The sequence below is a fragment of the Haliaeetus leucocephalus genome, unplaced genomic scaffold (assembly GCF_000737465.1).
Source record: "Haliaeetus leucocephalus isolate CR32 unplaced genomic scaffold, Haliaeetus_leucocephalus-4.0 Scaffold2, whole genome shotgun sequence".
Lineage (NCBI taxonomy): Eukaryota > Metazoa > Chordata > Aves > Accipitriformes > Accipitridae > Haliaeetus > Haliaeetus leucocephalus.
This window is the reverse complement of record NW_010972438.1, coordinates 15,159,143-15,186,067: the sequence shown is the minus strand read 5'-3', so window position 1 is coordinate 15,186,067 and position 26,925 is coordinate 15,159,143. Positions and strand designations below refer to the sequence as shown.

Here is a 26,925-nt window from a genome sequence, read left to right as displayed (position 1 = left end):
AGTAGGAGAAGAAAGAAGATGAGCAAGAAAAGTTTATTTAACAAAGCCTGTCTCATGGATATACTACAATTGCTGCCTGGTGCCAAAGGAAAAGGATCTTGCATCCATTATTTCGGAACTGCCAACAGGCTGTCCTTTTGAAAATTAAGCACGTAAAGGCAGAAAAAATGAAATAAAATTTAAAAAGGACTGATTGACTTTGGAATACCGCACACAAATAGACTAGGAACTAACAAATGAATTCCATACAGCAGAATAACTAATATTGAAATAATGACTGGAAAGCATTTATGAAAATCAAGATAAAAACTAACACAAAAAAGACTCCAGTCTGAAAAGACATGCACAGTAGGAGTGCAAATGATATGAATAGAAACATAACTACCACAAAGGTGAGCCAAGATGATACAGAAAAAAAGGTTTTATTGTTCAAAGAGAAAAGCTCTTTGACCAGCAGTGTGCTGGATGGTAGAGTTGATAGTATCAGGTCTTACAATCAATTTATAACTGGATTCTAAAACCAATTAACCAGTAACTTTAAAAGTAAATACAGCACATTCTGTGGGACTCTCTTTTGCCATACTTAAGTCGTGACATATCCATTACGTGGTTAGAAGCTACAAAACTTAGCAATAATAGATTCCAAAGGTGGAATCCTGGTCCACTGACATTAATGGCAAAATTCCCATTGACTTCAGTGAAGGCAATACCTTCCCTAATGCATAGTATCACATTACTTAAGCTACAAAACCGGTTCTTCTATATATACTATCCCAATTACACGGTAATTCCAACTATGATTACTATGTAAACTATAGCTTGTAAATTGCTATTACAGTTACATCATTTTTTCTGTCCTGTGATGCTCACAGCACATTAAATGTAAGAGTGTCAGCCAAAAAAAATGAAAACTGTTCTCTGCAGAATGTTTGTTACTGCTCTTCCTCAAATTGAAAAAGGAACACAGTCAAGTCATAAGGATAGATATTGTGCAATTAAAGCAGACATTGGCAAGAATAATAATGCTAAACACCCAAAGTAATACCGTTTGACTTTTTCAAATACCACTATTTACATTCATCATCTTATATTTCAGCATTTTCTTCAATTAAATAAAAGTTTCTATATTCTTAATATTTATATGCTGAATGTATACAGCCTTTTATGAGTAAAATGATCTAAACTATTTTAATCATACGGACTTTTGAAAATAGTATGTCACTTCCTAGATATTCTTATTCATGTAATCAACTCAGTCGCTTAAGATAAACTGAGTAAATTTAAGTTTGAAGGATCAAATAAAGTACTGCAGAAGGAGGAATTAAAAAGCAAAGCAAAGCAAAAAAAAAAAAAAAAATCTGCATGCTTTTTCTGATGGAGAAGTTGAGGACCTAAAGGCTAGAATGTTTGTTTTCTCAGAAATACTGTATGTGCCTATTTAATACATTTCATATTCTTTAAATGGCCTTGAAGTCCACAAAGTTCATTTATTTGGATTTAATGAATATAGCATAGCAGCATCAGAATTATTCTGCAAAGCTCCACAGAGGAAGAGCACAACACAGTAAGGTAATGGATCCTCATGCTTTCATATGTTACAGCTGGCATTTTAAAAAAGAACTTACTGGATTGTACATCTGATTGAACAACTGTTCAGCTTGCTACATTGCAAAGTTGGAAGGGAGTGAAGCACAGACAGGAAAAGAAGGAAAGATCCAGGAAAACAGCATTAGCTCAACAAAACCAGTGCATTTGCACAGAAGAACTTGTCATAAAAAAAGTAGAAATTTAAGATTCTAAACATTCCTTGGTGAAAGTGAGAGGCACTGGGGAAACATAAATGTTGACTTTGGCTCCTAAAAAAGAATGGCTGGAGTAAGAAATTTAAGGTTTGTGTTACTTTCCCTTTCTCAAGTTAAATAACCCATGAAATAAAGAAAGGTGTCCACTTTTGATGATACATTAAGTGCTGGTCTCAAGCAATGAATCACAAGAAGTGCTTTTGGCTGAGGCTGCAATTTATCACCAAAGCTTCAAAGCTGGTAATAATAAAAGATTAATTAAATTGTATCATTAAATTGATTACTTTCCTTTTGTTTAACACAAGACTGAATTTTCTATGCAGAATGACTTTCTAACAGTACAGCTTGGCAAAAAGTACTTTAGCAACTGCAAATATGTCAGTAAGCAAGTAAATTTAAGATAATGAAAAACAACAAAAGGAGGAAATTCTAGAGTGGATAATAAGATTATATATATATACACACACATATATATATAAAACTTAGCTACCTATTAGGTAATTCCTGCTGTTCTTTCACTAGTAGCAATACAAAGTAAGTCAACAAAAAGTCTGTGGAATTTTGGCAAAAAAAAAGTATTGAGCATTCTTCTGGGTTTTATGATTTTTTAAAATTTTATGAATTTCAATCCATAGTCTTTATCACAAAAAGTTTAATAAGTATGCCTATGGTTTTAAACATTATTTTGTGTACCAAAATATAGTGCAGTCACATGAATAATTACTATTTACAAATATCCTATTTATTACTTTTTGAAATGTGTCTACTCTATAAAATTAAAGCAGTGAGTTTAGAATCAGCACGTTTTCTCCTGCTGAAATGCAAACAATCCAGTTATGTAATACTGAAAAAAAATTGGATCTAATGAGACCCAATCAAAAATATCTTTACTATCAATAAATGAACCTTATTCTCTCTAAAAACAGGAAGAGGAAACAAAGGAAGAGAAACTTTTAAAATTTGGGGGTTTTTAATTTACAGATTTTGTTTGGATTTGCCCTTTGTACACATTTTCTTTCAGGCACAGTACTTATTACCATTAGTGCTCATGGAAAATTAACTCCTAGCAAATATGCATAGAATACTATCTTCATATTTATTAGTATAATTTGTTAAAACATATAAATCAACATTAAACTATAATGATTTTACAATACCATAATGAAAAGTGCCTTCTCTATGATATTTTTAGAGAGAGAATAATGTGTAAGGTGCATTCAAATTTCTCAAAGTAACAGACAGCCCCTTGGAGTCACTTTTGAAAAAGAGATATAAACTGTGACCATTCCTTCTAGCTTCCGTAGTGGTTAATGTTAGTACATAAGCACACTTATGGGACACGCAGGTTAATTTACTCCTAACTATGTTGATGTTCCCTCCTACTCTAACTCAGACATATGCAAGAATAACCCAGATTTCTGTTTCAGTTAGTTTCCTAAGGAGTGAAAACATGGTGAAGGTAGTTTTCTGGGGACCAATTACTTTTAACACAGGATATTTACAGGTTTGAACATAAAGTATTTTATTAGAGAAAATGTGAATTGAAAATTACTGTTTGGAGTCTACTATCATTAACAGTCACTGTTTCTGTTCAACTAAACATGCCCACAAAGAAGGTTGTAACTACATTTTATTGTGGAAATACCTGGTCTCCTACAAATGTTGGGTGAATTTCCATTGGGGCTTTATGCTGTATTTATGATATAATAAAACGATTATGTTTTCAACTTTCATTTAATAATCCTTTGTATTTATACACAGCGAACATACTCCCTTTTTATACGAAAGACGTCCCAGACACTCTCTGACTTTTATAAGTGCTTATTTTTCCATGACTGTATGATGTATTTATATGTACAGTTATAAAAGATTGACTTAGGATTTCAAGTCCTTCAAGAGGATTTTGACTTTTAAGTGATCTGTGCTTTTAGGGGATTTTTAACTATTTTTTTAAATGAGGAAAATAAGGTACTTCAGATTGTAATGAAGTATATTTTGTAGTTAAGTGCAAAGTAAACAAACATTTTCTAACAAAAGAAAACAAAATAAAGGACTTCCAGGGAAATAGCTTCTTTGGGTATTTTAACTCTGACATCAATAACATTTATAAGTATCAAACATTTGAAGTAGTTGTGTTTCCATTAAAAGCTTTTCTATATGTTTATTGAAAAAGATTCCCTTCCTTCCTCTCCACAACTAAACATGTAACACAGGCACCTAATGGCACATATCCATACTGAATTAAAAGATAATAGTAGTATAAGGTTTACACTCTGATATCCTTTATACTTTGCAATACCTTCTTCACAGGTAAGGTTATTGAAACAATGCTTAAACAGAGAGCAGGATACTACTCAACCTGGGTAAAAAGAGTGTCAGAATATTATCCTAATGGTGGTAACATTTGTAGAGCTTATAAATATTCTTTTCTAGAAAATGAAGCATTAATTATCAATATAAAAAAACTAATGTTTGACACACACTTAGTCATGAATTGCAGAAGGCAAACATAATGCCTAAACCCATCAAATATGTCATGAGATTGGTGTTCAAACAATGAGAGCAGACATTACCAAATGACACAGAAAAAGGTCAAAGAAACAACATATGGTAGAAAAGGCTTCAACAAACCTGCAAATCATTTAGGCAAAAACTATTTTAATGCATCAATTTAAATAAAACCATGTCATAAAGTATAGGATTTGTATGTTTTCCTTTAAATGTTTGCTTCCACTACTTGCTGAATAAAAATACTGAATTGCTAGCTGAGATAAACTATGCATTATTTTGCTTAATTATCACAAACATGTGTTCACCAACAAAGCCAAAAAAACCCGCCAAAATAAAACCTAGCTAGACTTTCCATTTCAGAAGCAGAATTTTTTTTAATAGGAAGTACAGCATTTCTTAGGTGAGACTTTAATTTTTTCCCATGCTACAAACATTTCAGTCTACTTCTAGTAGAGGTATAAATTCATATACATACAAATTGCTGGTTTGATAATTTCTTTCTGCCATTCTGTTTTCTCTCCAATGTCCTGCCCCAGTTCATCTATTTGTAGCAGCTTCTCAGAATTCCCTCGTATAGGTATTCAAGATAATTTCTGAGGCTCACTAGTGGCTTTGGTACAAGCCTCTTAAGAAAAAGTTAGCAGTATTTGATGCAAGCATCAGCAAACAGCGTAAGATGGGTAGATTTCAGATTTACTCCAGAAGAGTAAATAAGCTCAACTTTTCAAAATGGGGGGGCAGGGGGGAATGTTGATTTTTGGTTTTCTGATTGTTGTTTGTTTGTTTGAAGATGGAACTTACCTTTTTCAACTGTGCTTCCAACTTACTACACTCTTCTTTCTTTTGTTCTATGGCTATTTCTAAAGACTTAAGTTTGGAGTCTCTTTTCAGCCCTGCTGATGCCAATGAAGATGCATGTTCTTTGAGATCGATTAAACTAGACTGAAAAATGACCAAGAGTAAAAAGTTAATTCCTAGTCACCAGGACACTAACTTATTGCCAACTTAGTAATCACTTGGATCCTGTTCCCCCTCCCCTTCCCCAAAAAGAGTTGACACAAAGATAAGCATTGATAGCAAAAGACACTGTTTTGAGAATACAACCAGTTGGAACCACAGGAGCTGGCGTGCAGTGAAACATAGAAACATTCGTAACAGACAAGTTGACATTATATTCTGGAGGTACAATTACTTTGAAGTCCATTCCTCTAACTGACAAATGAAAACAGGAGCAACAATGGAATATTTGAGCCTACTGGAGGCTTATGTAAAAGAAAAAGTAGAGATAATGACACACAAATATGCAAAAACTGAAGCAATATTTTATGAAAAAAAGTAAGGACTATGAAGAATGCTTAAGAAAATAGCAGTTCAGAAGTTGACCACCGAAGTGGCAGAATTTCAGTACTTAAAATTATTCAAGAGTAATCCTAATGCATTTACTTTCATCATAATGACATAGATAGAAGAACATAGATTTTACTGAAAAGACTGACCTCTTTTTCTGTCAGTTCAGCTTGTAAAGCATTAACTTTCTCCTTCAGGTCTTTGTTTTCTTTTTTATAAGATTCGATTTCTTCAAGTCTTTCTCTGTCATCTCGCTCCCTTTGCTCCTTCAAGCGCTCTATTATTCTTTCCTAACAAGGGAAAGAATTGCAAAATGGAAAAGTTGGAAATAATTTTAACAAAAGACAGAATAAAATTTCTTTGCATTAAGTAGCACTTAGAAAAATCAGCCTTCAGAAGCAGAGGATGATTGAGTTAATGGTATTAAAATCAATGCAAGATTTCCCCTGATTTCAAAAGCATCAGATCAAGGTTTTAAATACTTGATAAGAGTAATGTGGTACTGAAACTTCATTAAATATCTATACCAATATGAATATGTTTAGTCTTGTGATAGATATGGAAAGTCATTCACCTCAGTAATGTATTTCCTGTATTCATAAGCTATTAAAGTCTTGATTATAAATTCAAAACAGAGAGGCCATGACTTGTTTACTCAGCTTGAATTTGGTTAGGTTTTTTTGAATGCTGGTAGACTCTACAGTTGTTGCAAGAAGTTTCAAGGTTCCAAATCTAATTAGAAATCAATCACTTGCTAACTGTCAGTAACTTACAGTGTACATGTATTATATTTTGAGAGGACAAAACCCAAAAGTTGTCCAAGACACAGAAAAAGTACCCCAATACAACTTATGATATCCAAAGGAAGATTTTTCTCCATCTAATTAACAGTGATCCTACACATATTTAAACTCAACCACATTTTTAAATATTTTGCCAACTTCCAGTCACTATTATAAGGATTGCTGAAAATCACCTGTCAAGGATTGGGTGATGAATTCAAAGAGTGAAATGTAAAAAGCAGATGCAGTAGTATGGTTTTATTAAGCTTTGATTACATTCTTCAAAATCACATTCTACCAATACTTGAAGGATGCAAATACTAATCAGAGAGAAATAGTTAGGGTAAAATAAAATAACCGGTAGAATTGCATTTGAATCGGGAATAGGTCAATTTAAGCAGAGTATCAGGGAAATACTAGTATCATTCTGGAAGTAGTAGTCAGGCATGCAGTGGAAGCAACATCATTTAGGAAAGTTAAACCTACATGGGACAAAACTACATACTGGCTGATGAAGTTCTACACTACCAGTGGCGTAGCTCAGGTAGAACCACCTCCATGCTCACGGATCCTATTCAAGTCCTTTTGTACTTATGCTTGAAATCTCCGAGGAGTGTAAGAGTGGGATCAATACTTAAAATACTATTTCATAGAACTGGACAAGACTCATGGAAGCCTACTATTATTAGAAAAAGAGAAAAACCTCATGCTAATTCCCTCTGTCCATGATTCCTTATACTGCCATATATATATATATACAAACACACACACTGGAGATATATATACAAACACACACACTGGAGATATATATCTATATACACTACACAAATACATAAAGTTTACCTTTGCCCATATCGATATTCTCTCAGCTGTGGTTATTGTATCTCAACAAACATTACAATGCAAGCAACATTGCAGCAGCTGTACATCCCATTCTGATTTGTAATAAACAGTCATTATAATGAAAGAAAAAAATTAATTCATTATCAAAGTTAGCTGAGTAGTAAAACCACTTTTTAAAAGTGTATATTGTTCAGATAATCCTGGTTATTCATTCATTTTCTCCATACACTAGGTATGAGGTTCCTCCAAGCCCTAGAGGATCTTCTGAAGATTGCTTCTGTACTTTTTAAAGCTCAAGGCATATTTTGCAGAAAGCCAACTGTCAACACTTATATACATAAAAAATCAAGGCTGTGATTTTCATCCTAGCAGTCTCCAACCTTGGAGATATTCAAAGCCGAGCTGGACAAGACCCTGAGCAAATTGTTTTAGTTGACCCTGCTTTGAGCAGCTGGGTTGGACTAGATAACCTCCAGAGGTCTTTCCCGGTCTCACTGGTTCTGTGGAATAGGCAGAGACATTTTCTAGATTCTGTACCTCAAACACCGGTTGTTTCTCTTCTGCTCAGTCTCTCTCCCCCCATTTTCACAATTCATCCCTTTGTAACACCGACCACCTCAGCACCTCTGCTGACAGTTGTCCATTGCCTCTGCTTGTTGTCTGGTCCTCCTTTCATACTGCACAGCAAAGGGACTACCTACTAGAAAATGGAACACATAGCGTTTTCGGAAGACCGCGAAGTTTTCTGTAAGTGTCCCCTTGTATTTTCAGCTTCTATGTATCTGCCTTTCACTAAGCATCTGTTGAAGATCTCCCTTTTATTCACACTCCTATCATTTAAATGCCATATTATCTGCATGTATGAAGTTTAAAACTAATAATCAGTTTCTGTATGAACTGAATAAATATTATTTTAAATTACTGATTTAAAACTTGGCTACACTTAAATCGATTTGACTTTAATGGGTTATACATTTCCCTGAAAATATTTAAATGCTAATTCAAGAAATAGAAAAATTCAGCTTCCTATATTGATCTTCACTTATTTGGAATGACTCTAAAGCTTGTGGTTGCTTACTAGAGAGCTAATTGCAGACCCCACTGTAAGTGCAATTAAGCATATTAGAATTTTAGTTTAAATCTTTATTTTTATATTTCCTTATTTTTATTTTAAATATTTAAAAATTAACTTACTTTTGCATTATGTTTATACAGCAAACATAAGCTATGATGCAACATATTTTTTTATGTAACATGAGTTGTTAAGATCAAGCATCAAAAGCAGATGTGGGGTATTAATCTTCATAGGTGCTTGCTATATGACTAGTCTGTTATTGATGTGAAACTAGGCCTAAGTGCAAAATGTGATATTTCAAATATATTCCTTATAGAGCCATTTCAAACATTTATGTTCCTCTGATAATTTTTTTTTCTTTCAGTTATATAATATTGGCTTCCAGCTGTAATAATTTGTTTCACCAATAGTGAAAATTTTTAAAAATGCATGATATTAAGTATTTTATAATGTAATTATATGTATTAGTGAAATTAATGTTAAATATTATTAGAAGGTTTTAAACAATTAGTAAAGATCTTTACCAAATAAGTAGTTATATTTGAGCTTGTAAATAAATGTAATTTGAATCTTTTAGATATTGGAAAATAATCAGCACTATAATGAATAATCTTGTAACAAGAATATTGGTACAGTTAGGTTTTGCTACCCAGTTCCTAAGGAAAACCTTTTCAAAGGGCTGGAAGTTCATAGTGCTAATTTCATTTTGCATCTAGCATTCCTCTGACATCAGGAACTCCCTTTTAAAATGTAGCTAACTGAACATACCTATTACCAAACTAGCGTTACTGTAAGAATCCTCACAGAAAACAGTGTTGACTACTCACATAAAACTTATATCCCTATTTATTTCATCCAGAAAGAAATGCACATTGATGACATAGTACACTGCACTTAGCATACAGTTAAAAAGATATGGTCAAAACTAAAGGTAGCAAGCTATCTGTAGTTAAACCTGTTTCCAAGACAGCATCAACTGTCTGTGCTCCGAGACCCCTGGAACTGCAGAGGTACACAACTCCTGGCTTCATTCAGCCCAACTGCAAAATCTCCCTTTGACTTATACCTGGCAGGATTTCAGGTAGAAATGTGTTCATACAGAATGAAGGTCCTTCAACAGCAACATTGTTGAGCACACCATAAATAACAAACCAGCAAATGTACTAGTTATGTGGGTTGGTTTTTTTTTAATTCTAGTATTAGCTGGCTTTTGCTATATAGATTATGCAAGAAAGGGATAATATGGGATACTAAATAACTTCAAGATTATTCCTAGTAACAAATAATATAAATTCTTAATCCCTTGAATATTAATGTCAAAATGCCAGCCTCCACTAAGTGGAATAGTTTAATAACCATTCAGAATCCACCTAGTTATATTCAGACTTAGTTTTATACCAATTCCTTCTTGAAGATTTATTTACCTAAATGATTTTTTTTCTTCTATAACAAATTAAACATAACACTATTTCATCTTATTAATGAACAGTATAAATTTTTCTAAGTCAATCACAAAAGAAGACTAATTTATCTGTCAGCTGCATAAGGCTAAATGTCAAAAACGTGTTAAAAGGCCCTAATACACCATGTTTTACTTGATTAACAGCTAACTTGCAGAAATCCCAACAATGTGTTCTTGTTTCAGTCTTATTTGCATTGGCGAGCTTTCCTTATGCACTAATCTAGGACCTCACAGGTCTAATCTATTTGCACTTTATCACAGAAGCAGGAACTGAATTGCCACAGCATATAGCTCTATTATCAGACATACTCAATTGCTTATCTGCTGTATGCTGCTACAGTAGGACCAACTTTATAAATATCAGCTTCATGAAAGCAACCTCTTGAGCTGCTTTGGGCCAGTCCAAGAGCTGAGATATTCTTTGAAAAGTTTCTTGTTAAAACATCAAGGAAGCTGATAGCACTTTTGCATATTCTGATTTTCAAACTTTTTTTTTTTTTAATAGGAATAAACTTTTGTTTGTTTGTTTATTGCAATGTAACCTTTATTGCTGTTAAGAATTTTCAGTGCTTAGGAGAGGCGCCAAACTTTGGGGTAAGGAATTGAATGAATACTTTTTTAGTTTAGCTCTAAAATGCACTCAAAAGTGATTAAAGTTGTGCTGATGCGTTTCTGATTCCTGACAAGAGAACAAATTATAGCAGCAGTATTGCTGGAAAAATACAAAGACTGAAAGGAGTCCATTTCAGGAAATTTTGATGCTGTTTTATGATGTATACAGTAATTTTCTCACTTAGTGTTACCAAGCTACGTAATCACTAAATATGAAAGAAAAAGAAAATCAGAGATAGGTACTTGGAAAAAAAACTATTTTCATGAAGAATAAGGAGCCATATTATCTAATTCAGAGCCAAAATCTCCATCTGAGTATTTTCAGGAACAAAGCAGGGAAACATAAATGTTCGAACACTTGGGTTTTGGACTTGAAAAAGAGCTTCATAATTCATTCATATCATATGATCATGTTTTAGGGGGTTTTTTCTTCCCATAGAAACTACGAAAAGCAATTCAATTCAATTTTAGTGAATTGTGGTTAACTAAACTGGTATAAATAAACCTGATTTCTATTTTAAGGGAGCTTCCCATGATGCTTTTGGAGTATTTTCTTCATTTTTTAAAAAATTAAAATTCTCAAAACTATTGAATTGACAAAGAATTAAGGTAAAGCCAAAAATTGGTCCTAACCTCAAGAGTATAAAACAAGATAATATAGCTGCAGAGTAGGTCTGATATAATTTCTAGGAAAAACAAACAAACAAAAAAACCCAAACAATGTCTTTCCATGGAAATCAGGTATTCTTGAATGAAAGCAGCATCCTTTCTTGAGAGCATTACAAATTTAAATTGATAAAAGTACTTCTATTGATGCAGTTGTTAATAAGAAACTATCACTAAGGGTTCTTGGTTTGTCCCATTTGGACAAAAATCTATTCCATATTTCTACCAGTATTTGCAGTGGAAAAAGTTAATAACTATTGATAAAGTCTGTACATCTTAAGAATGCTACTGCAGACAGGAATAGGGATAGGAAAGGTTACTCACTGAGAGCAGCTAGGATGAATTGGAAAGCTGGACACATAGGAATGAGACATATGTAAACATAATCAGTCAAGGTATTTAGCTGCCAGAAGACACAAGGAAGCTAGACACAATAGTTCATTTGGAACTTCTAGAAGATGCCTACTGGCTTCTTTCAATGTATACATCTCAGAGACTACAATTAAGATTGAGAAACCTACCCTTGAAAGTGTGGCCTTCAAGAGAAACTGACAATGTGAAAGAAATTGTGCATGATTTCTCTGTACTATAAACAAAATCATACAGAGATGTGCTTTTACCTTGGAAACTTCCTCCATTGTGTCTAACGCTCTAAGGTCAAGCACCCTGTTTCTCAAAAGCTCATATTAATTCTACTCTGCAGTGTTGCTTTTCTCCTCCTTTTTTTTATCTAATATACCACTCGTTCCTCAACTGTAAAAAGATTTCCCAGTAGCACACCGTGACTGGTGACACATTAAAATTACAAAGCTCATTTGTAGAAAAAGGCTATTATTTAACAATTCTGTGTACCTTTTCCTTAGATTAACAAAGTGGCATTTCTGAAGTAATATAGAATGATAAGCATATCACTAACAGAGTACTTCCCTTTACATACTGCCACCTAACTTTTAGAAGTAACAATCTCTACGTAACTGATTGAAACAGTCACCAGAAACCACAGCACAACTCAGCTTCATGCCACTTCTCAAAAGCATCGGCTTACGGAAGATACCATTGCCTTCATCAGCTGCAAAAAGACAGAAATCTCTGTGGCGGAGGAAAACATTCCATGGCCTTCATTGCATATGTGTCTCAGAGTAGCCTGCAAACACTGCAGGAAAGATGCCATTTCAGCCGACTGTATGTAAGCAAAGTGACTACTTTGTACAGAATTCAACCTTAGGGACCCCATGTGAGTTCTAACCATTTCCACTTGGCAAAACCACTAATCACACTGATTCTTTTAAAAAGTGTCTGTTCATATATATCGATGCAATTCCAAATGAAGTAGACATGAATTGCAAAAACACATTTCAGAGAAGGATCTAAAATTATCTAATTTTTCCAAAACATTACAACTAGCATCATTTATCAGACTTTGAACCTTAATTACAGCAATAAATAAAACTTGACACAAAATTTCCATACCATCAGGGTCTCTACTGTTGTCACATTTCAACATATACACAAAGAAGTTCTATAGCACAATTTTTAAACAAACTCTGGGACAAATCCTCACTATGTTATTCAAAAATAACACATCCTGAGTTCAGTAAAATTTTACAATTTGTATGTCTGACAATAATATAATATCTCATTATCAGATACATATAAAACCTTCAAAATTATAAAAATTTTATTTATTTATTGGTTTACATTTATTTCAACAGAATTTTAGAATGGTACTGGTACAAAATGACTTGAAAACAAGTAATTGCCACTTATTAATTTGGGTTAGGTTTTAACCCAGTACTTCTTAACCTTTTGTATTTCTGGTAGTGAGAAGATGACTATATGTGATCTATTCAACACCTCCACACAAGCTGATTCTACTACAAACCTTGGCAAACCATCATTAGTTTAATATTTTCAACAAAGAAATAACATTACAATTGAAGAGAGATTGCAACTTAGCAAATTACCCCAGCTAAGAAGTATTGCATAAGCGTGTTTTCTCTGAAGTGCTGCAGATATAGCTGAGGCAGAAGATAGGAGACAAGATTTCTTTGGCTTTTGATAATGTACTTCATGCCCAGTTGCACAGAAGAACTGGTAAGTTTGCAGTGTCACACTCACTCTCCTTTCTACATTGGCAACAATAGCACGGCGGTTAAAGGACTGTTTTAAACTCTCAGCTGCCTCTATGGGCATTTTGGGAAAGTCACAATGTAGACTAATCCAGAAAAGATAGTTTACAAGGAGGAAAAACACATTAAAAAGTACTTCATGTCATTTTTTAATAATATGCTGTGAAATTGGTGAGCACTGTGTCCAGATTAGCAGTGAAAGATTAACAAAATAAGTGTAACTTTCTTTACTGCATAAATGCTGTAAACTTATCCATATGAAGCCACAGAAGTAGTAGTAATGCCAACTTTTTTCACTGTTGTTGACCAAGCAAACATTAGTAAGGTGATTAAACATACAAAGACATCAAAAATCCAACATTAGCATTTTAGGTGTTAGTCCCCACAGTGGCGTTTTAAAGTTGTATACAGTCATAAATATCTTCATAGGATTGCACACTACAGAATGGCACATAATACTTTAATTAACTGCACTCACCTGTGCACATTTAAGTGATATATATAAAAAGATCTGTGAGCTGCAAAAAGTGGATACTTGTACTAATTTTGGGGGCATATAAATTTGCTTGGATTATCTCGTATTCAAAGTTAACTGGAAGAAAAACCCTGACCTCACTGAAGGAGGTAGGAATGTTGCCACTAATTTAAACAGTCCAGATTTATCCCTTCTGCTAGGTATTTTCAAGTTAAAGGCATATAGTTTTTAAAGCAACAAAAGTAATTCTCCATTTTGTTATGAAATACAGTTTCTCTTATAAATTAAGCATAGGAAACCAATAGTGCTAACAGCAGGGCAAGTTAACAGTTGGTACGCTCACTTGCTCTTGGCTCTTCAGTTAGGCTCTGCTTAACAGACAAAAGAACAGGATAATCAAGATCACAAAGCCCCCAAAATACCCAAAACTCTACCTTCTTTACATCAGGCGTCCATGCCTTTCAGTTCTTTCAGGGAACAACCACTCATCCCACTGACTAAGGGAAAATCGTCCCATGTACTGGGCCATTTACTCCATCCCCATTTAAAAGGACATCCTTCTTTACCTCATATTCCTGTTTCAGTTCATCAGCCGGGAATCACTCCTTGCTCATGCTACCAGAACAGAGCCACCTGCTTTCCTGACAAGGCCCATAGGCTTTGTTACAGGTGCCAGAACAACCTAAAAAGACATTTTCTGGACACGCTTCACCCACAAGAGCAGCACATAATGCTGTTCCATGAGAAAACATTACCTTTTCTGACAGAGCTTCTTCTAAGGTTGCTAGTGCTGTGTCTGTGTTACTAGAATCCGTCTGCAATGACTTCACTCTGTCTTTTAGATTAGTTAGTTGTTTGTCTTTGTCCCTAAGTTGCTCCTGTAGATTTTCAATCTGAAAATAAAAACAGATTATAATATTCATCAACCTTGCCTTAACATTCAGAAAGGGACTTGGGTGCTAGAATCAATGGAATGTATACATATCACACATATGATACATATGCCTCAGTATACTGCCAAGTTTTTACATGGTATAATATCAACAGGTTTTAACTTCTGTCCTTTCTATTTTGTTTTCCTTTGCTAAAAAGTATCATTTTCTAAGAAATTCTAGGAAAAATCTCAGTGCAGCCAGATATTTTATTATTTAAATATTTTCTGATATTAATCACTTTAGTTTAAGGTACTGCATTATCTCAGTAATTCAAAGTATGTGTGGAATTACCCCTTTAGATTACTCTAGCTGCAATAAGAAGGACAAAGAAAGGGAGAGGCAAAGCGAGTTCAGTGAGCCTTAAACTGAGGAAGAAGAAAGATGATAACCTACCTACGTAAAAAAACCTCTTCTTCCATGATGCCCTGCTGTAAAGGAAACTCACCTGGACAGAGATCGGGATGTTTATATTTCAAAAAGCCAAACCCAGAAACAAAACCAAAAAAAAAAAACCCAAACAACCCAAAGGCCACCATTTCCATTCACTTTCTTCATCTCCATGAAGATTTAAGGTATGTCACACTAATTTGGATATTAAAACTGCTTTAAACAGGTCTAGTTCTTCCTCTAGCAAGTATCTAAGCACACTGCTAAGGTACCTACAAACACACTGGTTTGTTAAACAGGTCATGATTTATAGTGGTTAAGTCAGAAAGGTTTTGCACAAAAAATTGTCCACAGGACCATGTGGATTTTGGAAACAAATCTGAATAAAAGCACTCAGCTTCTGATTGTCATGGCAATCACCTTCTATGGCTGTAAGGGACAACGACTTTCTGGGCATAGTGCAGAGAGGACATGTGGTATGTCATATATGTAAAATTGTATTAATTGTCTGTCAGAAGAATCAACCTCCCTTCATCCTACACTCTCAGTGCCACTCACTATTATACCACTGGCATAAAACCAAAATTTGTTCCATAATGCTTAGGCACAAATAAATAGTAACAAGAAAATTAATTAGTCTATTATTTTAGTATGCCACTTTATATAACATGACAAAATATGTCTAAATCCATAAGGTATCATTTGTTCAAAACTGGTTTTAAATATGCTATTTAAATTAGACAAATTATTACTGTCAACACAGATTCAAATTCTTACTTTCATCAGTGATTTTACACTTTGGATCATGTTTTGTTGCTACTGAAATGAATGAAATTTTGCTGTTCATTTCATAAAGTAATGTAATTTTTCGCATGGCCAATGTAATTTTCATTTAAACCAATTCAGATTTTAACAGGAGCAGGATCCTTCATAATTACTGTTAAACTGTATTTAAAGATTCTTTTACAAACCTGAAGCTGAATTCAATGCATGTGCAGGTCTGCAGAAGTTAACAGTTATGTCAATAAAAATTTGGTCTCCATATGCAAAAACGTATCACCATAATCAAACACACTTTAATTTGGGGCATAATTTGGTAAAAATTCTCCTACTACTGCATTATACATGTGCACGAAAAAAAGCCTGAAGTTTTGACATCATATATATTTATAATTAACAAATCATAAAATCCACAGTACAGCTGTATGCACTGTATAATTGTTTGTTTAAATACATTTAAATTTTAAAGAACTTAAATAAAAATTAAAATAAAAGTAAAATAAAATTTGAAAGCAAATTTGGAGGAGCACATTCCAATTAGAAATTCATTATAACAGTATGGCAAATACAAGTATTGTACCTTTCTTCTTCCCCCACCCTCCCCCTTTTTATATACATACTTTGGTATGTCAGATTACTGCTATGGGCCAAAGATTCCACTTGCTCTGTAAACTATAAAATACTAAGGTATATATAGAAAGGTTTTGGGGGAAGACCTGACATAGAATAGCTCACTCTTGTAAATGACCTCTCATAATATTTTTCTTCGTGTGTATATTTTATACAGATACAGAAATAAGATACATGTGTTAATGAGTTAAGAACTTTTTATTTTATGGCATGTGTATTAGTCACATCTAAAATTACATTAACTGGCACTCAGAGGACTGCACACTATGTTTCTTTCTTTGCTTTCATCCAAGTATTAATGATTCCAACAACTACCTCATGACACCCTGTGGAATACTTAAGCAATTGCACATTTCAGCTTCACCAAATAAATTCTCAAGCGAAAAGGAAATAAAACAGGAGAGTGAATATTGATTACATGTTCTTTGAAACAAAGTTAAGATCTGGTCCTTTATTATCATCAGCTTGACCTACCAACTCTAGGCACCCTAAATTAAAGTACTTATTTCCTATGCACAGTGCTTATCTGAATTCCACAGCATTTACACGATTTCCTTCCTCTTAAAACTAATTTAAAATATGATCCAACCCTTAACCAAGAAAACATGTTCTAAAATTATTCAGCATTTACAAAATTCTTTCCTCAGAGGTAAAGAGAACAGGCAGCAAATTAAAAACATCCCCATTGAATCACAACTTCTTTAAAATAAGTTATTCAATGCATAGTCCATAGATAAAATAAGAAGAAAGGATCTTTTTTATTCTTCTATTTGTGCTATATAAATCTGAAGGAAATATGATGGGAACAGGACCACACTAGGGTATGTGAAAGTAGAATCAGTACCGCAGAGTATTTGTTTGTTGGGATGGGCACAGGATTAGCAAAGATCTGCTAATGCAGACAAGATTTTATGACCAGCTAATCACAAAGAGTTCTCTCAAAAAGATTACAGGAGACAAAGAGATTGAGCAGTCTCACATGCTAAAATCTTGGAACACAAGATATGATTTAGTTCTTCCTGGGTTTTTTAAACTCAGAAAGAATAACAAACCCTCTGGTAACCTCTGTCATTCTCCAACATATATTTGGGTACAGGCATATATGTAAGGATACAATTTTATTGCTGAATAATTACTTACTTTTAAGCATGCCTGAATTCAATTTATGACAGGGACTGTTAAGACTTTCTTAATCCTCAAGCACTTATACTTTTATCTGATAGGAAATTAGTTACTGTGTAGTTTTGTCAACATGTAATTCTTACTTCTGTACACTGCTATGTCCCTGTGCCATGAGCTGTATGAAAAGAAACTGCTCCATTCTTTCCATATTTCAGAAAGTGTGTATGTTCCCAGAGCTTAAGAGAGACTTTATTCCTTTTTAAAAAACAATACCCTTACAGATAAATGTCCTTCCTATGAGGTATCCTGTCAATAAACTGCAAGTGCTAATCTTGTCACTTTTTGGCAATTGTCTCAGGAATGCTTCTTAAATACTCAAGAGATTAAATCAAATCTCACCCACAGACAGGCTTTAAAATTCTACAATAACTCAAGTTCTCAAAATAAAATTACTTTCATTATCAAAATTAAGGTACTGTAGTATGGAATTCGTAAGAAAATTATATAATCAAAGAAAATATTCTGTGCTATAACAATTTGCCTTTAGAGATATGCATTAAAGTATAAGAGAAGTTTAAGACAGTGTAAGAGAAAATTTATCAGAGAATTCCTAGGCCTAGCTAGTGAAACTGTAAAGCCATAAACTTAGATCCATATATTTTCCTCTCTGCTCTGTATTTGAGTTTTAAATAACTCAGAAAACCAGTATTTTGTAACACTGTTTTTTTAATCATTTTATCATTTTTTAAAATCTTTTTAAATTCATTTTGCTCTATTCTAAATTTCTCTAGGCAGAACTCTTTGAGATTTGTTTCCTATTAAAACACAGGTCACGTCTGTTCCAGTGAAGTAGATCAATAATGTAAGATTAGCGTAATTTAAATTTAAAATTGAAACACGGGGGAGAAAACAGAACTTTTGTATATATAATTTTCATTATTAAAAAAAAAAAAAAGTCTTACTATTTTAAGAAAACAAATTCTACTGAACAATTTCCCAAGTACTGTTACATTTTACTTTAAACAGTTAATGGAATTATGAGAAAAAGAGATTTAATAAACAACAGCATTCATCCAACATGAGCATTAACTATGACTACTTTAAACCTTAATATTCATTCTCAGACTTCAGCTGCTGCCTCATAGATATACATAACAAAATACAAAAGAAGATAACTATTAACTGAAACAGAAAAATATAGTTAGGTATAGTTCAAATGCAAATACTCTACATGTCTTCTTACACACAATTTATTTTTATTAGTAAGACTCATGACAAATATTCTGTCTCATATGTTCCTTTTCAGAAACATCTTAGAATATCCCAGAACACGAAACCAGCTTTGGTAGTGTTCATCTTGGTAAAGTGTACATCTTGGTAAAATAGATGTATCTACAGATGTCCTAACATCTACGTTCATTTACATGTGCGTGTGTGTGCGTGCATAATTTGTAAAGAAATACCTACAAAAAAACTGAAATAGTTTTTCCCTAACATGACTATAAAAATATTACTACCTGAAAGCTCAATATTCAGAGGTATAGTTTTCAGAAAGCACTGTACGTTTTTAGCCAGCAATTTGTACCGAATGATGTACAGTTATTAAATATCAAGTCAAAGTATTTTAAAATTAACAGGCTTTACAGTAGCTATTTGAAGTTTCAGCTTATGGGGCAAGAGAGGGAAGCTATGGATCCATAGCTTTCCACTAACATTCATGATATGACCTAAATACATTTTTCAGTTTAAGCAGGATTTCTATTAACAAAATGAGTTCATTGAAGGACAACTTCTGCTTCAACAGTTTGACCTTGCAGAATTCTTTTGTTTTGAAAGAGACTAGCCCCAAAAGTGCTCCATCATTCAGTACCACTAACTTTCATTTTGGTTTTCCTCCTTTTAAGTAGGTAGACAGACAAGCATTAACTAGGAATATTTTTTCAAAAGTCAAAATGTATTTACATTTCGATTCTAAAAATTAAAATAAATGTTCTATTGAAAAATTATACTGTAATATAAAACTCTTTAAAATATTATAAAGTGGGGGTTTGGTGCTTGCAACTAAATATATTTATTAAAGTATAAGATTTGCACCAATTTTTGGCTAATCTAATTTTTGGCTAAGTTTGCTAATCTTATCATGACATGATAAAATACTCTTGGACTTCATAAGCAGTTCCAATAGCTACCAAAATGCTTGATTATTTCTCAGTAAAACTTCTTATCTGTAGTTGCCTATTGAACAATATGTTCTCAATTTAAAATATTTCCGGAGTGCCTTCCTGTTACTACCTTCCAAATTTATATTTTCCAAATTGGAGTAATACAGTAGCATTGTACTTACTTCAGATTACAACATACCTCATGGTTCAACATTATCTTTGGGCTTTGTATTCTTTCATTATTTTGCCCCACAAGACTTTCTTAAACATCAAAGATTTTAAATGGCACAAAGCATAGGATCAGCTCAATCCTACGCTGTCAATATGACAGTGGATTACTAAATCAGAGACAGTAAAGATATCTGTAATGCTGTGCATAAGTTTTACATAATCCTTCAGGTTATGTAAAACAACATTTCCAACCACGGATACAGTGTGTGCCCGAAGAGAAAGCAGTCTCCAAATCAATGGGTCTGTAAGGTTTTCAGAGAAGACAACTGATCTGTCTGAACAGCTTTTACCTCAGGCTTCCTCAGGACTACAGTGCAAAGTAGCAAAGTGCAGCTGCACAATGATTGTCACAAAGGAGCTAATGAAGCAAATGCTGCTTCAGACATCAGCCCTCACATTAACCTGATGACAAGAGCAATAGAGAAGTGGCATGAGCTAGTAATTACCCTATTGCTACCTTCGCAACTCACATAATCCAAGCAGCAAAGAAAATAATCCTGCAGAATTTTGCTCTATTTGACAAGCTTAAAAAAAAAAAAAAAAAAAACCAAAAAAAACCAGAAAAAAAAACCATAAAACCATAATAAGAAACCAGAAAAAAAGGTAAACTGCTAATCTTTACATGTGAACTTGTCTCTAACAAAGTAGCGAGTGATTTGGGCCAGGAGGATGTTAGTTTATACAGCATTTAAGCAAAATAATGCTTCAAATTCTAATTGGTGTCTTCACAGAAATACTGTGATATAAAATACTACATCATTTCACAAATGAAATTGAAGCATTCGTGATGTGAATTTTTTTTCTCAGTGAAATCAATTCATCTTTATTTTTCATCACATTTTGTTGGGTAATGATATCACATTATTTATTGTACTAATGTACATAATGCCATTTTAAAACAATTCTGTATAAAACAGCTCCAATAAAACAACACAAACCAATACCTCACCTAAGACATACCTTTCTCTATACTTACAAAATGCTACTATTACCCAGTATTAACACTGTCAACCAAGAACTTAGAGGGAAACTATAACCCCTGGATTTACACTGTCCCTTGTAATACACACTGACGTGTAAAGTAAGCCAAGTGTACCATTTCATAGAGAACAAATGTCAAGTCTTGGGATGACATACTAAGTACAACTAATTTTGTTAGGCAAGGCTCTGTGTAAAGGCAGTTGTGAAAGACTGCATGAGAATTTGATCTCTGCCTTGCTCAGTGGCTAGAATAAATTATTTTCAAAAAAAGAGCACTGTGAATTCAGCTGAAATTCTGAGCTAGAGAAAAGAATGCTTGTTTCATGTTTATTACCACTTGTATTCCAGGACCATCCAAGATTTTATGAAAGCTATTCACTCACATATTTATCTCCAATTTCTTGTTAACCTGCAAAAACTGTCACTAACATAATAAATAAAGCATTAAAATGCATACTGCAAATTAACCCACATAAAAAGTTACCGGAAAAACAACTTGATATCATGGAGATGCACATTACATGTTTGCACCTGGTATGAAATAATGCAGAAAAGAGAGGGCAACTCATTTTGTTCATTCACAAGCAACAACTTAAGAAGCTGAATGTGTAAAATTACAGTAGTGCCAACAGGACCTGAGACAGAGATTATCAACTGCATGCACTCTTCAAAAGAAATAAGCTATGTAGTGTGTATGGTGAACTCCTCATGTGACTGAATAAATAAGAAAAATATCTGAAGATACTACTATTAAAGAGAAAGTGGACATGCAAGATGAGAGGCAAAGATTACATCACACCTCTAAAAGAGAGTTGGAAGTTATAACAAATATGCAAAGAAAGACCAGAATACAGAACTTTGGATGAAAAAATGATGCTCTTACTACTGAACACTAAAAGCTGTAGTAGCAGCCAAACGTAAAGAAAATAGCAAACAAAAGCAAGAGTTCACACAGTTGCTCACATCTGGAGATGGGAATTTTCAAGGAATGAAATGAAGAAAAAAGAACAGGAGACAGGAAGGGAGGGGCATAAAATCTATGAAGTAGTAAGTAACAAACATTGGCAGCAGCATCAAACAAAAGAAAAAGGAAAGGGCAGTTAAAATTTTGATCAGAAGGATTAACATTACTTACCTAATAACAATCAGGTCAAAAAAATTTCTAAAAAAATATTAGAAATAGTCTATTCAAGACTTCTTGGGATTAAATTTAGTTCTACTTCAAGATATGCACAGCTTCTTTTGTGTGAACAAAACCAAAACATACAATACAGAAAACTGAAATAATTTCAAAGTCAATGTGCATGTGTTTTTGAAAACTGAAGTCTGAAATATTCAGCCACTTCCACCACTATGTCATCAAATGCCTTTACTGCAAAAAATTAATATAATCTCTAAACAAGAGACACTCGACAAAAGACTGCTCAGAAAAAAATATCAAAAGGATGCATACATTTCTAATACCCATGAAAATAAAAACTAGAAGAAAATGGTAGCACCAGAAGTGTCTATCGCATCAATGAACTCCCATGTCTGTCACCAGAACTCTACCAATTCTTCTGTTTCATGCTGAATTCCCCCAACTAGCACCAGCAAGGCCTCCAAGAGGAGAGAGCAGAATAACCAGGACAGGGTATTCCTCTGCTTGTAGATGTTATACTTCCTGGTTCAATTATTAGTAATGGCAGCAAGCTCTGCATCAATATCTTTCATATCTTTTTCTCTCAAGCTGCAAAGTTTGAGATATTTTCAAAGCCATTAATGAGAATTCAGATATTTTCCAATGTGGATTTCAGTTTTGATTTACTTTTTTCTTTCCTTTTAAAGAAACAAATAAGGCTGAAAATTTCATACACAATTTTTATACATAGGTTAACAGTTGGACTTGATGATCTTAAGGGTCTTCTCCAACCTAAATGATTCTATGATTCTGTGAAATACTAAAAATTGGTCCCAATACTTAATCGTTATTCTGGAAAGAGAAAACAGAAGAATTCATACTTTTATTTATATTTTTGTATTTTTACAATTTCTGAAGTCTAGTGTGATTGCAGTAGTATATTGAACTTGATTGCAAGTACTTTATCAGAACTCCTTAAAATAATAGGGAAATGCATCTCTTAGATTTCCTTTTCCCATTAGTTGATAACTAAATGAACTGTTCTCATAATTCTCACATACTTCACAGGTACAGTAACCTGAAAAGAAATAAGGTCTTCACAAATTGGCAGTACCTGAAGCCGACTTTGCACAGAAGCTCTACAAACAAAATTTCAGCCTTTGAACCCCTCTTAGCTGTCACAGAAACACATAACTGTAGGCCTCTGTTACCTGAACAGGACTAATAGTTGCTTTTATATTGTAACTTACTACAAGTGTTTTGCCAGGTTTCCTTACAACAAATCTCTGTCCTAAGGAGCAAGTGATTTAGGAATACAGGGATATTTTAAGGTCTAGAAGACATTCTTGCTACTGAACAGTTAGGTCTTTATGTTCACTCTGTCTATTCATCCATTTGATAGTCCACTCAACACATTCACCACAGTATGGTTGTAAAGCTGCAAAGAACAAAAAGGACATGATTAATGAAGACATGAAATTTACATTGATATCGAGCTTCTGAACAGATGTTACACAGTGATTAAACTTTCCTAAAGTAGGCTGAGGAAAGCAAATAAGTCAGTGGTAGAATCAAGAAATCTACTGACATAAGGTACAAGTAATTCCCATGTCATTATATGTTCTGCATGATTCAGTTTGTTAAACGTATGGAGTATCAACTGAGTAGTAAAATTTTATGGAAAACAGTACAGAAGTGTAAAGTATCATTATGGTATCTAAAAAAAATCCAATAGGACTGGAAGTTTACCTAAAGAAAAAAGAAAATATATATGCCCCTTAATTTGGGAGAGGGGAAAAAAGGTATAAAGAAGGAAAAGAACCTATGAACTGTTGATCACTAAGAGAAAATGTATATCATTTAATTGGAATATGCAGTCATATTCTCTGGTCAGTACTGCAATAAACTGCTGTTATATGTGACTAGAAAAAAAAATTACTTTATTCTATGATCGGAAATATCAGCCTACTATTTCATCACGTGCACATAGAAACTGAGAGAATCCTATTGCACCAATAAATAGAAGCAAATACAACTAAAATTGGGGATCAAAACTGATAAATACCTTTTCTTGCAAAACAAGCATGTTTGTTTTATTGTGCAATCACTGCAGGAAATATTTCATAGAATCATACAGTGGTTTTGAAGGGACCTTAAATATCATCTAGTTGCACCTCCCTTGCCACAGGCAGGGACACCTTCCACTAGACCAGGTTGCTCAAAGCCCCATCCAACCTGGCCTTGAACACTGCCAGGGATGGGGCAGCCACAACCGTTCTGGGCAACCTGTTCCAGTGCCTCACCACCCTCACAGTGAAGAATTTCATTCTTGTATCTAAGCTAAATCTACCCTCTTCCAGCTTAAAGCCATTACCCCTTGTCCTATCACTAGATGTCCTTGTAAAAAGTCCCTCTCCACCTTTCTTGTAGGCCCCCTTTAGGGACTGGAAGGCCACTATAGGGACTGGAAGGCCTCTGTAAGGTCTTCCCAGAGCCTTCTCTTCTCCAGGCTGAACAACCCCAACCCTCTCAGCCTGTCTTCACAGGAGAGGTGCTCCAGCCCCCTGATCATCTTCATGGCCCTCCTCTGGACTCGCTCCAACAGGTCCATGTCCTTCTTATGCTGGGGGCCCCAGAGCTGAACACAGTACTCCAGGTGGGGTCTCACAAGAGCAGAGCAGAGGGTGAGAATCACCTCCCTCATCCTGCTGGCCACGCTTCTTTTGACGCAGCTTTCTGGGCTGCAAGTGCACATTGCCAGGTCATGTTGAGCTTCTCGTCAACCAACACCCCCACGTCCTTCTCCTCAGGGCTGCTCTCAATCCATTCTATGCCCAGCCTGTATTTGTGCTTAGGATTGCCCTGACCCACGTGCAGGACCTTGCACTTGGCCTTGTTGACCTTCATGAGGTTTGCACAGCCCCACCTCTCAAGCCTGTCAGGGTCCCTCTGGATGACATCCCTTCCCTCCAGCACGTCGACCGCACCACACAGCCTGGTGTCGTCAGCAATCTTGCTGAGGGTGCGCTCAGTCCCACTGTCCATGTCGCTGGCAAAGATGTTCAACAGTGCCGGTCCCAATATCAACTCCTAACAAATGCCACCCATCACTGGTCTCCACATTTCACTCATTTTTATTTACTGTGAGATTCTAGATTCCTCCCACAAGACAGGATTCAAATGTATGGGTACAGGAAGGATTCAGAGGAATCAAGATGCATTAAGAAAGAAGACGTGCATGCTGAGTTTTCATACAGAGAGGAGAAAACTCCCCTAGGGCTGCTTAGGGAAGGGATCTGCCCTCAAGTCAGCTGATACTTTTACAGGGCTATAAAAGCAGGTCAGTGGGCAAACTGAGCCAAGAGAGGAGAAGGCTGTCACACAGAAAGGAGCTCCTGGACTGAAAGCTTGGCTTCTGTTGCCAGACTCCAGCTGAGAAAGAGCTGGAACTTAATGCTAAAATTAACCTTCACCAGGAAGCTAGCCAAAAGAAGCCTAGGCTGATAATATCCACTTGTGTATCTGGAAATACTCAGTCTCTGTCTCCTTCTCCTCAGGGACTAATAAATTCTCTGAACAAAACAGCTTGACTCTTGGACTGTTCTAAGCAGGACTCACAGTCTTGTGAGACAGCCATTGAAAAGTTTTCACTCTCCTTATGTGTATTTATTGTGAGATAATTCAAAATGCAATAGGTAATTTCCAGATAGTAAATACAATAATACAAAATAGACTAATGTAATTCCAGTTATGACGTATGAAGAGGTGGACTTTCATTCTTGACAAGCTAATGCTTCTTCTAGCAACTGTCTGTATATATTCAGGGCCAGATTTTCAAGCTGGGTTGGTTGGGTATGAATTCCTACATCTCACAACATTTTACATGTTACAGGGTAATGTCTGATTGCTGAACTTTTTTTGAAGTCTAGTCCTATTGCACATTGAGAGCACCTGAAAATATGACCTGTATTACTTCTCCAAGTTAACCATGAAAAATCATACCTTTCTGCTCAATCCTACCTTTCAGGTATTTGAAGACATCTGACAATTTGTTACTCATGGTCAGTTTAGTATTATTTGGTATAGGTGCATATAAAATAGGGTAAGTTAGCTTACACAAGAATTTTTCAAGAAGATTTTGCATGGAAAACTGTTACATATGTTGTATGCAAGCCAGAGAAGTATATATATTCTAATATACTCTAATGTAAACTTACACGTAGAAAAAAGCTGCTTTGGCACACTTATACTTTTAATACAAATCAGTTAAGATAAACACTGATAGACCTTTTAGTTTGTATCTTGTCATTCCTATTATGTCTGTATCAATTGGGAAGACTTGGGGGCCTCTGCCCAGATTAAAAAATTACAGCACGTCTCATAAAAAAGTTAACAGATGGTGGGAAGAGAGAGGCAGCAGATAAATTGTATAGACAAGTGTTGGGAAACAGAGAATACTGAAAAAGGAAGCTACAAAGGAAACAGAGTAAGAATAGGCACCTCGAGAGCTGCAGAAAGAGAGCAAGAGCCAGTTAGACAGTGGTATGGGAAGCCTTCCAGAGCAATGAACACACAGAAATCAATATGCTGGATAACATGAATGGGAAGTAGCACAAGATGTATACGTTGCATGCATTATTTTAAAATACACAGATATACAAAAGGAAATATATATATATAAAAATAGAAAAATAACATAAGCTTTAAAATAGATGACCAATCTGTTCAGAAAGCAAATTCAGGTTTTGGTATCCAAAGTATCACAAGAAAGAAGCTAAAAAGCATATTACCTCATTTTAAATAATATAATTTCACTTTACAATGTTATGAAATTCAATGTAGTTATTAAAGAGCAATACAGTTCTGATAAATT

The 26,925-nt window shown here is 34.4% G+C and overlaps 1 protein-coding gene across 1 annotated transcript in view; it reads right to left on the bottom strand.

Annotated features, from left to right (window-relative positions):
- ERC2 (ELKS/RAB6-interacting/CAST family member 2) overlaps positions 1-26,925 on the bottom strand; it is a 393,279-nt gene that overhangs the window by 165,320 nt on the left and 201,034 nt on the right. Inside the window, exons 8-11 of the mRNA XM_010573681.1 lie at positions 14,460-14,597; positions 5,810-5,950; positions 5,115-5,255; positions 1,626-1,661 (exon numbers count right to left, since the gene is read on the bottom strand). Of these exons, the coding sequence (XP_010571983.1) occupies positions 1,626-1,661; positions 5,115-5,255; positions 5,810-5,950; positions 14,460-14,597 (456 nt within the window). The remainder of the gene's footprint in view (positions 1-1,625; positions 1,662-5,114; positions 5,256-5,809; positions 5,951-14,459; positions 14,598-26,925) is intronic.